General features: G+C 34.3%; 2 protein-coding genes across 2 annotated transcripts; both read left to right on the plus strand.

Moving 5' to 3' along the window:
• The first annotated feature begins 5,764 nt into the window (after positions 1–5,764).
• On the plus strand, positions 5,765–6,748 carry LOC127495072 (olfactory receptor 1M1-like). The gene has a single exon (XM_051861482.1). It carries the CDS (start codon positions 5,768–5,770, stop codon positions 6,746–6,748), a length of 981 nt encoding a protein of 326 aa, XP_051717442.1. The 5' UTR covers positions 5,765–5,767.
• Positions 6,749–10,241: 3,493 nt separating this feature from the next.
• Positions 10,242–11,249, plus strand: LOC127495063 (olfactory receptor 1C1-like). The gene has a single exon (XM_051861473.1). The coding sequence runs from the start codon at positions 10,269–10,271 to the stop codon at positions 11,247–11,249; it is 981 nt and encodes a 326-aa protein (XP_051717433.1). The 5' UTR covers positions 10,242–10,268.
• Positions 11,250–13,903: the final 2,654 nt, after the last annotated feature.

Genomic DNA, 13,903 nt, shown 5'->3' on the forward strand with positions numbered 1-13,903 from the left:
TATAACTGGGGCACAGCCCAACCTAGATGCACCAGAGGAGGCTCAAGAAGGAGAGCCTACAACTCAGTGCTACTGCCAAATCTGGCTCAGAGAACGAAGGCCTCAATAAATTGACTTTCCAAAAAGAGAGGAGGCCTAACTATGTTCTGTACCCAAGGCAGCTTGGAAATGTAACTGGACGGAGCTCTGGAGGAGAGGAGGCATAAGTGAACAATAATTCTCAAAGAAGAGAAGGCCTAACAACACAATATCAAAGAGCAGCCAAAGAGGCTCCAAGAGAGCCTAACAACTCAGCTTGAGGCTCCCGTCAAGGAAGCAACCAGAGTGCCTAACAACCCGATGGGGAAGGAGGCAGATGTTATTTTGCCTCTGGGACCTCAAAACACTGACCGTGTTTATTCTGGATCACTCAGATCTTTCCTTCTCCCTCTGGCCTCAAACCTCCTCTGCGCTCTACCCCTCGAAGGAGGGGGAGCGTGAAAGTCTGTGCTAGCCTTCTGGTCCTGTCTCCAGTACTGAGACTGGGAGGGCTCGCGGGCTGAGGCTGGACAGTCACAATATCAAGGTCTTAAAAGCAGAGAAGCGCGCCTTCGCCTCTCTAAACTTCCCAACCACCATCTCAACAGATGTGCCGAAAAGCTCAGATGGCAAAATGGGCACATTGAGGAGAAAGTTTTTCTCTTTCTCTCCGATATCGGCCAGGTTCACCCAGAGATGTCTTTCTGTAGCCACCAGTTTGTTTAGTGGCACAGAGAGCCAAATCCTCAGAGGGAGCCCCTGGTCCTGGTCCTTCAGCAGATCAGCCTGGTAGGCCTGCAGCACAGCCTGCTGCCGCATATGCTTTGCCGTTAAGATGCAAGTTAACACGCACTGGTTTAGCAGGAAGAGACGGAGCTCTCAATCCACCGCAAGACCTAGCCAGCATCTCTTCGATCAGAGGCATCGACACATACCCATATTCCTGCACTCCCTCAACATCAGCATGATTCTTCTAAGTGTGTTGGATGTGGGCTGAATATTGCTTTCACCAAGATCTCCGCAGCTCAGTGTGAAGATCTGGGAGAAAGGGAAGGCCCGTACGAGTTGGAAGCTTGCGCTTCTCACATTTCCATGGCAGATCTAATCTCGCCGTGGCGTGGGACATAACATCCAATAACTCGTCATATGCAGGGCAGGTGGGCTGAGAGCACTCCAAAGCATCATTGATCTCATCAGCCTTGTCCTGCTCGTCATGGCTCGAAGCCAGGAGCATGCTTGATGCCGGATCAGATGACGTGAAAGACAACACATCATCACAATCCGGCAGCTTGCTCTCATCAGCTGCATATGAATGAGAAATACTCATACTTTGAGTATTTACTCATACTCTCAAATTTATGCTTGAGCTCCATCTGCGAGCCCCACCCCTAGGGGACACTGCACGAGTTCCTTTTCAAAAGTAAACAGAAGGACACCCTAAGTGTCAACAGGTCATAAGTAAGCAAAATTACAAAATTTCATCCTTGAATTGCTATATGGTATGCACAAATGACTCATAAGGGTGAATACAGACCAGTAAATAAAACTAAAGTAAAACTATAGTGGCCAAAACATTTGCAACATTTAAATACAGTGGTGGTCAGAATTATTGGCACCCTTGTTAAATATAATCAAAGATGACTGTAAAAATAAATCTGCCTTAATTCATAAAATTAGCAAAATTCTAACCTTTCATTGAAGGAAAAGAATTGGGGGGAAAATCACATTATGAAATAAATGTTTTTCTCCAAAACACGTTGGCCACAATTACTGGCACCCTTTTATTCAATACTTTTTGCAACCTCCTTTTGCCAAGATAACAGCTCTGAGTCTTCACCTATAATGCCTGATGAGTTTGGAGAACACCTGACAAGAGATCAGAGACCATTCCTCCATACAGAATCTCTCCAGATCCTTCAGATTCCCAGCTCCATGTTGGTGCTTCTTCTCTTCAGTTCACCCCACTCATTTTCTTTAGGGTTCAGATCAGGGGACTGGAATGGCCATGGCAGAAGCTTCATTTTGTGCTCAGTGACACATTTTTGTGTTGATTTTGATGTTTGTTTTGGATCATTGTCCTGATGGAAGATCTAACCACGGCCCATTATTAAATTTCTAGCAGAAGCGGTCAGGTTTTGATTTTTTTTATCTCTTGGTATTTGATAGAATCCATGATACCATGTATCTAAGCAAGATGTACAGGACCTCCAGCAGAAAAATAGGCCCACAACATTAAAAATCCAGCAGTATATTTAACTGTGGGCATGGGGTACTTTTTATCCATGTGTGCACCAAACCCATCTGGTGGGTTTGCTGCCAAAAAGCTCTTTTTTTAGTTTCATCTGACCATAGAAGCCGGTCCCGTTTGAAGTTCCAGTCTTGTCTGACAACTGAATATGCTAGAGATTGTTTCTGGATGAGAGCAAAATTTTTCTTGAAACCCTCCTGAACAACTTGTGGGGATGTAGGTGCTGTTTGATCATTTTTTTAGGCTTTCTGAGACTCAAGACTCAACTAATCTCTGCAATTCTCCAGCTGTGATCCTTGGAGAGTCTTTGGCCACTCAAACTCTCCTCCTCACCGCGCATTAGGGCGATTTAGACACACGTCCTCTTCCAGGCAGATTTGTAACATCTTTAGTTGATTGGAACTTCTTAATTATTGCCCTGATGGTGGAAATGGGGATTTTCAATGCTTTAGTTATTTTCTTACAGCCACTTTCTATTTTGTGAAGCTCAACAATCTTTTGCTGCACATCAGAACTATATTTTTTGTTTTTTCTCATTGTGAACCATTAAGGGAATTTGGCCTTTGTGTTTCCTCATGTTTATACTCCTGTGGAACAGGAAGTCATGGTTGGACAATTTCATGTTCATGATCATCCTGGTGTGCTAAAAAAATGTAAATATGAATGGGAATATACTTCAGAGATATTTTACTCATAAAAAATTCTAGGGGTGCCAATAATTGTGGCCAACATGTTTTGGAGAAAAACATTTATTTCATAATGTGATTTTCCCCCCACTTTCAATTCTTTTCCTTCAATGAAAGGTTGGATTTTTGCTAATTTTATGAAATAAAGATCAAAAGGATAAACAATGCAGATTTATTTTTACAGTCATCTTTGATCATATTTACCAAGGGTGCCAATAATTCTGACCACCACTGTATTATATCATTGTGTTGTCAGAAAGCTCTCAAGAGATGAATCAGAAGATATATTTGGATAGAGATAGCCAGTGATCTCTGCAGCATGAGGCAGAATAAGGTGATGAATAAGGACGAGAATTTACAGTGGAGTAATTTCATTCAAAGCAGCTCACAAGCGTTCAGACAGTCATTGTGACTGTCATTGTTTGCTCTGGCTCTAAAACTTTATGTATACATGTCTGTGATGAAGGTATATTTTTGGAATTAAAAATTATAGTTGTGCACTCAAAAAAATATATATTTTTGATGCTGTTTACTTTATTTAAACAATTTATTTTGATTCAGCACCATTGTATCAGGTTTCTGGTTTAAATGTGATTGATTCATGTTAAATTGACTTGAAACGGTTACTCTTTGACTTAACTTGATGATTTTCATTTTGAAATATCATGTTTCAATCAAGTAACCAAACCAGGAGTTAATCAAACAGGACTTTTACTTCCCATCATGCTTTGCAAAGGGGCTGAACTGAGAGAGTAAATGTTGAAATAAAGTGTTATTTTAAGTGTTATTTTCTACATTTTTTTAGCAAGATGAGAAAACAGAGTGTTTTTTTTAATGGTTACTGTTCTATTATGTTGGTTTTTAAAAGTTTCTGTTATGTTAATGGTTTTGGGGTTACCATTGTGGTGAAGTGTTGCACTTGTGCTTGGGTTGAGGACCTGCTAACAAAAATTGCAGTTGTTTTAATAATAAAAACAACTACTTTGGGTGTTCTATGGATGCAACAAAACCATCTTGGCTGACACCTTACAATAAAAGTCTTTACGGAGTGAAGATTTTGTTTAAGTATTATTCTTAGATAATGTAAGAGTTGTAAAGATTGTTCTTGAATGCATTCACTAAATAACCTAATCAATTAAACTGGATTACTTATTTTAATTTTTGTTTGATATTAATTTTTAGGATAATTGAACTTCATAGTTTTGAACAAATTAAGAATGTTAACCTGATTCAAATAAATGGCATTGAATTAACCTTATGTAATAAACTTAAGTTTATTGAAATAAATAATGTTAATTAAACGCAACATGATTCAGTTATGTGGAACCTGTTGACATAAAAAAGTTAAGTAAATCCAATGTATCTTTTTTTAACTATAGTTAAAATATCCTATTACAGGTTTTAAATTACAGTTTTTGTCCTTAGATTTTGTTCCTGTGCCCCTGTGACTGTTTGGTCTGTTTACCCTGTTTTGACCTTTTCCTATTTTGAACTTTGATTATGGATTGCCCTTTCAATAAATACTGCGTTTGGATCCTCAACCTTCATGTCTCTGAGCAGTTTTATCACAGTAACATAATGATTACAGTTAAAACAGATTCTAAAGTCTTTCAAGTAACATTTCATGAGAGAACCAATGTCAACCATTTCTGTAAAATCTCAGCTGCATAAATGTTCTTTTACTGTCATCTAGTGGTAAATTCAAAATGGTGTATGTTGTTTGATTCTGTGTAAAATCCTGAGAACAAAAGCTTGAAATGTAATTCAAATAACTGAAATGTTTTCCTCTTTAAATTTTGAAATCAAGTTTCCATTCTGACACAAGCATGTTTGTGTAACTGCTCATTTAAAATTTATTCTTTTGGCTTAAGATGAATGTAATTATTGTCAAGGATGGGTTTTCTTAAAATACACTACATGAAATCAGGATATCCGCTTTAGTAAAAATGCAGACAAAAGCAGTGATGTTTGAAACTTCATGATTGAACATTACATCTTCTATTTATAAGCCGCAAAAGACACAAACTGATCAAAATAAAAAAAAAAGTTTCAGTTTTCATGTCACTATTTTATTTATCATGTAGTTATCAATCACAGTTTTATCTGTGATTATATCATTTAGACTGTACATCATACACATTTACATTTATTTGTATTCCCTTATGCTCAAATCTTATGCATGTAAAGTTTTAAATATATATATATATATATATATATATATATATATATATATATATAGTATTGCAGTTGCAATATTGTTTTTATAACTATTTACTAATAATAAATTGCACTATATATTTATTAGTGGCACATAATAGACGAAAATTCCAAAATTTCATCCTTGAATGACTATATGGTATGCTCAAATGACATAAGGGTGAATACAGACCAGTCAATAAAACATAGATCCAAACTATAGTGGCCAAAACATTTGCAACATTTGAATATTGCATCATTGTGTTGTCAGAAAGCTCTCAAGAGATGAGTTAGAAGATATATATGGACAGAGTTAGCCAGTGATCTCTGCAGCATGAGGCAGAATAAGGTGATGAATAAGGACGAGAATTTACAGCGGAGTAATTTCATTCAAAGCAGCTCACAAGCGTTCAGACAGTCATTGTCATTGTCATTGTTTGCTCTGGCTCTAAAACTTTATGTATACATGTCTGTGATGAAGGTATATTTTTGGAATTAAATATTATAGTTGTATTTAAAATATCTCGTTACATGGTTTTAAATGACAATTTTATACATTTCCCTAGATTTTGCTTATGTCTTTGTGATAATTTCTATTTTCAGCTTGTGCAAAGCTGCCATGAATTCTGTAAATGCAAGTGTTTCACAGAATATCTCCATTGTTCATCCTCAATACTTTTTCATCATTGGACTCACAGGTATATCATACAGCACTTATTACTATATATTCTTATTTATCACATATTTTATAACTGTAATTGGCAACTCTATAGTCCTTCTCATTATAGCTCTTGACCGAAGCCTGCACAGTCCAAAGTACATTAGTGTGTTTAACTTGGCCTTGGCTGATATTGGTGAAACTAATGCACTGATTCCTAACATGATGAAGAATTTTCTGTTTGACTCACAGTACATCTCCTTCAATGCTTGTTTGGCAAACATGTTTTTTGTGTTCTTCTTCAGTAGTTTGCAAAGTGTCACTCTTGTTGTTCTGGCATATGATCGCTTCATTGCAATTTGCCTGCCATTAAGATATCATGCAATTGTGAACAATACCAGTATAGTTTTGATTTTCTCAGCAATTTGGGCATTTAATTCTTTTGTGGTGGCCTTGATGGTGGCTTCGATCTCCCGGCTTTCATTCTGTGCATCTAACGTGATACAGAGTTACTTTTGTGATCATGGACCTATGTTTAGGTTGGCATGTAATGACAAGAGCATTAATAATACTATGGCATTTCTCATCTCAGCTTTATACATTGTAGTACCATTGATCATTATAATTCTGTCATATTTGGGCATTTTTCTTGCTTTAAGCAAAATTACAACTTGGCAAGGACGTTTAAAAGCACTAAAGACTTGTGTTTCACACCTGTTGTTAGTAGGGATTTATTTCCTCCCCATATGCTGTTCATACATTGCTGCATTGTTGGTTTCTCTCTCCCCCAATGCAAGGGTCATCAGTACGTCTCTGGCATATGCTGTTCCACCAATGCTGAATCCCATAATTTATGTTTTAAACACAGCTGAAATCAAAGACATAATCCGGAAAGTGGTTAAAAACCGATCAGCACCAATTAGAGAGAACATTTCAAAATGACTAAAATGTCTTTTTATTCATTTAAAATGTATGCTTGTTTGTTTAATATATATATATTTGACTTTTTTTGAGCAGTCGTTACTATATTGACATATTCATGTTAAACACATAATTCACTGTCATATAAATGTATTTTGATAGATTTTCTGCGAAATCAGCTGAGACATGACATAAATAAAATAATATTTCACAATGTATTCCTGTTTGAATTTGTAATACAGGGGTCCATTTTGACATGAGCATGTTGGACTGAGATCTGCTGATGAGGCTCTTTGAGATTTTCTCAGCATTTTGTGGTTTTTTTGTTTTGTTTTGTTTTTTTTTTTCTTTTTTTTTTTTTCTTTTTTCTGTACAGTAATAAAAAAAAAAAATAGACATGAACCCAGACACAAATACACATGTACATGTTACAGATTATTGTGTTACCCTTTTGAAAAGGTGATCAAAATGATATTAGGCCTGTAGCTTTGATTCAAAAATGACAATGTAAAGTATAACTGTCACGATCACCAGCTGGAGTGCCCTTGATAGCCATCAGAGGGCTCTCTACCCCAGACTATCATCATTCAAGAACTACATTACCCATAACTCATTACACGGTCTCATCATCCATGATTTTCTACAGCTGTTTCTCATTACCTTGTTTAGCCCACCCTATATAAACGCTGTTCACTCAGGTATTCATTGTGAAGTCTTGTATGTGTCTACACTCCATTTATGAGCGTGCTGTCTTTTGCTTCTCATGTTTGTGGTTTTGACTTTCTTCTTGGTTTTTCCTGTGACTGTTTGGACTGTTTACCCTGTTTTGACCTTTTGCCTGTTTTGGACTTTGATTGTGGATTGCCCTTTCAATAAATACTGCCTTTGGATCCTCAACCTTCATGTCTTGGCGCAGTTTCTTCACAGTAACATAATGGTTACAGTTAAAACAGATTCCAAAGTCTTTCAAGTAACATTTCATGAGAAAATCAATGTCAAACATTTCTGTAAAATCTCAGCCGCATAAATGTTCCTTTATTGTTATCTAGTGGTGAATTTGGGTGGTGTATATTGTTTGATTCTGTGTAAAATCCTGAGAACAAAAGCTTGAAATGTAATTCAAATAACTGAAATGTTTTCCTCTTTAAATTTTGAATCCAAGTTTCCATTCAGACACAAGCATGTTTCTGTAACTGCTCATTTAATATTTATTCTTTTGGCTTAAGATGAATGTAATTATTGTCAAGGATGGCCTAATATTTATTAATGACTCTAGGGCCCAGTTTCACAGACAGGGCTTAGATTAACTCAGGATTGGGCCTTAGTTCAATTAGGGTATTTAAGTAGATATATTTTATAAATGTACCCTAGAAGAAAAAAAAAACATTACTGGTGTGCATCTTGAGACAAAACAATGGCTCTGACATATTTTTAGATATGTCAGTGCAAGTTACAATCAGTTAAAGCCCCTTATGGAAAGAAAATATATTTCCCTATATATGAATGATCAATATATTTGAAAATATACAGAAAAAATATATTGCGTAAATATATTACAATATATTGAATAATACATAAGGAATTGCCACTTTTCATATATTGAAAAATATGTGATAATATATTTACTAATATATCATAATGTATGTAATTTTTTTTATATTCAGTAATATACTTCATAACATATAGATTTATATGTGATCAGATATGGTACTGCATGCATAATATATTGCAAATATATTTACTCATGCAGTATAAACGCATATATGGTAAAATGTATTGTGTAAGACACTTCTATATTTTATAATTATTTACATTTTAAATGTTTCATATTTTCAAGTTAGTTAGCAAAAGCACACATGCATGTATTAAAGTTTCTACCAAAGAGACTATCACTGTGTTATACCGTGCACAGCCTTTACTTTTTAAATAAAGTTATTATGGTCGTAATAGTGTTCAGTCAGTCATAAACCTAACCACAGGCTCTACTCTTCAGCACAATGGTAACCCCAAAAACTCACACATACCAGAAAACCTTTTAAATTCCAAAATAATACAACTTTAAACACTAACAGATCTCCCCCTATATCAATATTGAGCAAAACACATGAAATAGCACTTAATTTTAACATTTACTCTCCTTTAACAGTCAGAAGCAAAGCATGCTGGGAACTAGAAGTCTGTTGTAACCACTGATTGTAACTCATTCCATGAATGTGTGTATATATGTGTGTGCAATACATTCACATTTATATGGGAACATGTATGTGCAATATATGAACACAATAAAGGATAAAACTTTATGAATGTAATGGTATTTTTGTCTTCATTTATAAATATTTTATATGTATCCATATATAGCCATACATGGTTTGAATATTTTTCAATATTGCAGTATATTGAAAAATATAAGCACTAGTTTCCCATATATGGAAATGTATATTTTGCAGTATATCCTCATGTATTTTTGTTCTGTAAGGGGCAGCTCAAACATGCATTTTAGTCTTAAGCCTTGTCTGTGAAACCGGGGGTAGAACTTTATTTTACCTAAATTAGGTAAATTTACTTAAATGTATCTAAATTTAAAATGATAAACTGTCAGTGATGCTAAATACATTTATATAAAGCAAAGTATATGTTGTTTTCTTAAAATACACTACATGAAATCAGGATATCCGCTTTAGTAAAAATGCAGACAAAAGCAGTGATGTTTGAAACTTCATGATTGAACATTACATCTTCTATTTATAAGCCGCAAAACACACAAACTGATCAAAATAAAAAAAAAGTTTCAGTTTTCATGTCACTATTTTATTTATCATGTAGTTATCAATCACAGTTTTATCTGTGATTATATCATTTAGACTGTACATCATACACATTTACATTTATTTGTATTCCCTTATGCTCAAATCTTATGCATGTAAAGTTTTAAATATATATATATATATAGTATTGCAGTTGCAATATTGTTTTTATAACTATTTACTAATAATAAATTGCACTATATATTTATTAGTGGCACATAATAGATGAAAGTTCCAACATTTCATCCTTGAATGACTATATGGTATGCTCAAATGACTCATAAGGGTGAATACAGACCAGTCAATAAAACATAGATCCAAACTATAGTGGCCAAAACATTTGCAACATTTGAATATTGCATCATTGTGTTGTCAGAAAGCTCTCAAGAGATGATTCAGAAGATATATATGGACAGAGTTAGCCAGTGATCTCTGCAGCATGAGGCAGAATAAGGTGATGAATAAGGACGAGAATTTACAGCGGAGTAATTTCATTCAAAGCAGCTCACAAGCGTTCAGACAGTCATTGTCATTGTCATTGTTTGCTCTGGCTCTAAAACTTTATGTATACATGTCTGTGATGAAGGTATATTTTTGGAATTAAAAATTATAGTTGTATTTAAAATGTCCTGTTACAGGTTTTAAATGACAATTTTATACATTTCCCTAGATTTTGCTTATGTCTTTGTGATAATTTCTATTTTCAGCTTGTGCAAAACACCAAACTCAAAGCTGCCATGAATTCTGTAAATGCAAGTTTTTCACAGAATATCTCCATTGTTCATCCTCAATACTTTTTCATCATTGGACTCACAGGTATATCAAACAGCACTTATTACTATATATTCTTATTTATCACATATTTTATAACTGTAATTGGCAACTCTATAGTCCTTCTCATTATAGCTCTTCACCGGAGCCTGCACAGTCCAAAGTACATTGGTGTGTTTCACTTGGCATTGGCGGATATTGGTCAAACTAATGCACTGATTCCTAACATGATGAAAAATTTTCTGTTTGACTCACAGTACATCTCCTTCAATGCTTGTTTGGCCAACATGTTTTTTGTGTTCTTCTTCTGTAGTTTGCAAAGTGTCACTCTTGTTGTTCTGGCATATGATCGCTTCATTGCAATTTGCCTGCCATTAAGATATCATGCAATTGTGAACAATACCAGTATAGTTTTGATTCTCTCAGCAATTTGGATATTTAATTCTTCTGTGGTGGTCTTGATGGTGGCTTCGATCTCCCGGCTTTCATTCTGTGAATCTAACGTGATACAGAGTTACTTTTGTGATCATGGACCTATGTTTAGGTTGGCATGTAATGACAAGAGCATTAATAATACTATGGCATTTCTCATCTCAGCTTTATACATTGTAGTGCCATTGATCATTATAGTCCTGTCATATTTAGGCATTTTTCTTGCTTTAATCAAAATTACAACTTGGCAAGGACGTTTAAAAGCACTAAAGACCTGTGTTTCACACCTGTTGTTAGTAGGAATTTATTTCCTCCCCATATGCTGTTCATACATTGCTGCATTGTTGGTTTCTCTCTCCCCCAATGCAAGGGTCATCAGTACGTCTCTGGCATATGCTGTTCCACCAATGCTGAATCCCATAATTTATGTTTTAAACACAGCTGAAATCAAAGACATAATCCGGAAAGTGGTTAAAAACCGATCAGCACCAATTAGAGAGAACATTTCAAAATGACTAAAATGTCTGTTTATTCATTTAAAATGTATGCTTGTTTGTTTAATATATATATATATATATATATATATATATATATATATATATATATATGACAGTAATGCTATCTATACTTATTAATCTAATTATTTATTAATCCAGCTGTTTTCAAGTGTAAGCCGTTAATGAACACAAGACAAAACTGGCGGGAAAAAAAAAAAAAAAAAAGCTATTTGACTTTTTGTGAGCAGTCGTTACTATATTGACATATTCATGTTAAACACATAATTCACTGTCATATAAATGTATTTTGATAGATTTTCTGCAAAATCAGCTGAGACATGACATAAATAAAATAATATTTCACAATGTATTCCTGTTTGAATTTGTAATACAGGGGTCCATTTTGACATGAGCATGTTGGACTGAGATCTGCTGATGAGGCTCTTTTAGATTTTCTCAGCATTTTGTGTTTTTTTGTTGTTGTTGTTGTTGTTGTTGTTTTTTCTTTTTTTCTTTTTTTCTGTACAGTAATGAAAAATAAAAAAAAATGGACATGAACCAGACACAAATACACATGTACATGTTACAGATTATTGTGTTACCCTTTTGAAAAGGTGATTAAAATGATATTAGGCCTGTAGCTTTGATTCAAAAATGACAATGAAAAGTATAACTGTCACGGTCACCAGCTGGAGTGCCCTTGATAGCCATCAGAGGGCACTCCACCCCAGACTATCATCATTCAAGAACTACATTACCCATAACTCATTACACGGTCTCGTCATCCATGATTTTCTACAGCTGTTTCTCATTACCTTGTTTAGCCCACCCTATATAAACTCTGTTCACTCAGGTATTCATTGTGAAGTCTTGTATGTGTCTACACTGCATTTATGAGCATGCTGTCTTTTGCGTCTCATGTTTGTGGTTTTGACTTTCTTCTTGGTTTTTCCTGTGACTATTTGGACTGTTTACCCTGTTTTGACCTTTTGCCCTTTCAATAAATACTGCGTTTGGATCCTCAGCCTTCATGTCTCTGAGCAGTTTTATCACAGTAACATAATGATTACAGTTAAAACAGATTCCAAAGTCTTTCAAGTAACATTTCATGAGAGAACCAATGTCAACCATTTCTGTAAAATCTCAGCTGCATAAATGTTCCTTTATTGTTATCTAGTGGTGAATTTGAGTGGTGTATATTGTTTGATTCTGTGTAAAATCCTGAGAACAAAAGCTTGAAATGTAATTCAAATAACTGAAATGTTTTCCTCTTTCAATTTTGAAACCAAGTTTCCATTCAGACACAAGCATGTTTGTGTAACTGCTCATTCAATATTTATTTTTTTGGCTTAAGATGAATGTAATTATTGTCAAGGATGGTCTAATATTTATTAATGACTCTAGGGCCCAGTTTCACAGACAGGGCTTAGATTAACTCAGGATTGGGCCTTAGTTCAATTAGGGTATTTAAGTAGATATATTTTATAAACGTACCCTAGAAAAAAACATTACTGGTGTGCATCTTGAGACAAAACAATGGCTCTGACATATTTTTAGATATGTCAGTGCAAGTTACAATCAGTTAAAGCCCCTTATGGAAAGAAAATATATTTCCCTATATATGAATGATCAATATATTACATGATTTAACAGTATATTTGAAAATATACAGAAAAATATATTGTGTAAATATATTGAATAATACATAAGGAATTGCCACTTTTCATATATTGAAAAATATGTGATAATATATTTACTAATATATCATAATGTATGTAATTTTTTTTATATTCAGTAATATACTTCATAACATATAGATTTATATGTGATCAGATATGGTACTGCATGCATAATATATTGCAGATATATTCACTCATGCAGTATAAACACATATATGGTAAAATGTATTGTGTAAGACACTTCTATACTTTATAATTATTTACATTTTAAATGTTTCATATTTTCAAGTTAGTTAGCAAAAGCACACATGCATGTATTAAAGTTTCTACCAAAGAGACTATCACTGTGTTATAGCATGCACAGCCTTTACTTTTTAAATAAAGTTATTATAGTCATAATAGTGTTCAGTCAGTCATAAACCTAACCACAGGCTCTACTCTTCAGCACAATGGTAACCCCAAAAACTCACACATACCAGAAAACCTTTTAAATTCCAAAATAATACAACTTTAAACACTAACAGATCTCCCCCTATATCAATATTGAGCAAAACACATGAAATAGCACTTAATTTTAACATTTACTCTCCTTTAACAGTCAGAAGCAAAGCATGCTGGGAACTAGAAGTCTGTTGCTACCACTGACTGTAACTCATTCCATGAATGTGTGTATATATGTGTGTACAATACATGCACATTTATATGGGAACATGTATGTGCAATATATGAACACAATAAAGGATAAAACTTTATGAATGTAATGGTATTTTTGTCTTCATTTATAAATATTTTATATGTATCCATATATAGCCATACATGGTTTGAATATTTTTCAATATTGCAGTATATTGAAAAATATAAGCACTAGTTTCCCATATATGGAAATGTATATTTTGCAGTATATCCTCATGTATTTTTGTTCTGTAAGGGGCAGCTCAAACATGCATTTTAGTCTTAAGCCTTGTCTGTGAAACCGGGGGTAGAACTTTATTT

This window comes from Ctenopharyngodon idella, chromosome 15 (genome assembly GCF_019924925.1).
Source record: "Ctenopharyngodon idella isolate HZGC_01 chromosome 15, HZGC01, whole genome shotgun sequence".
Classification (NCBI taxonomy): domain Eukaryota; kingdom Metazoa; phylum Chordata; class Actinopteri; order Cypriniformes; family Xenocyprididae; genus Ctenopharyngodon; species Ctenopharyngodon idella.

What these genes read in the sequence shown, in the direction of transcription:
- LOC127495072 (XM_051861482.1), top strand. Translation starts at nt 5,768, where the DNA reads ATGAATTCTGTAAATGCAAGTGTTTCACAGAATATCTCCATTGTTCAT.
- LOC127495063 (XM_051861473.1), top strand. Translation starts at nt 10,269, where the DNA reads ATGAATTCTGTAAATGCAAGTTTTTCACAGAATATCTCCATTGTTCAT.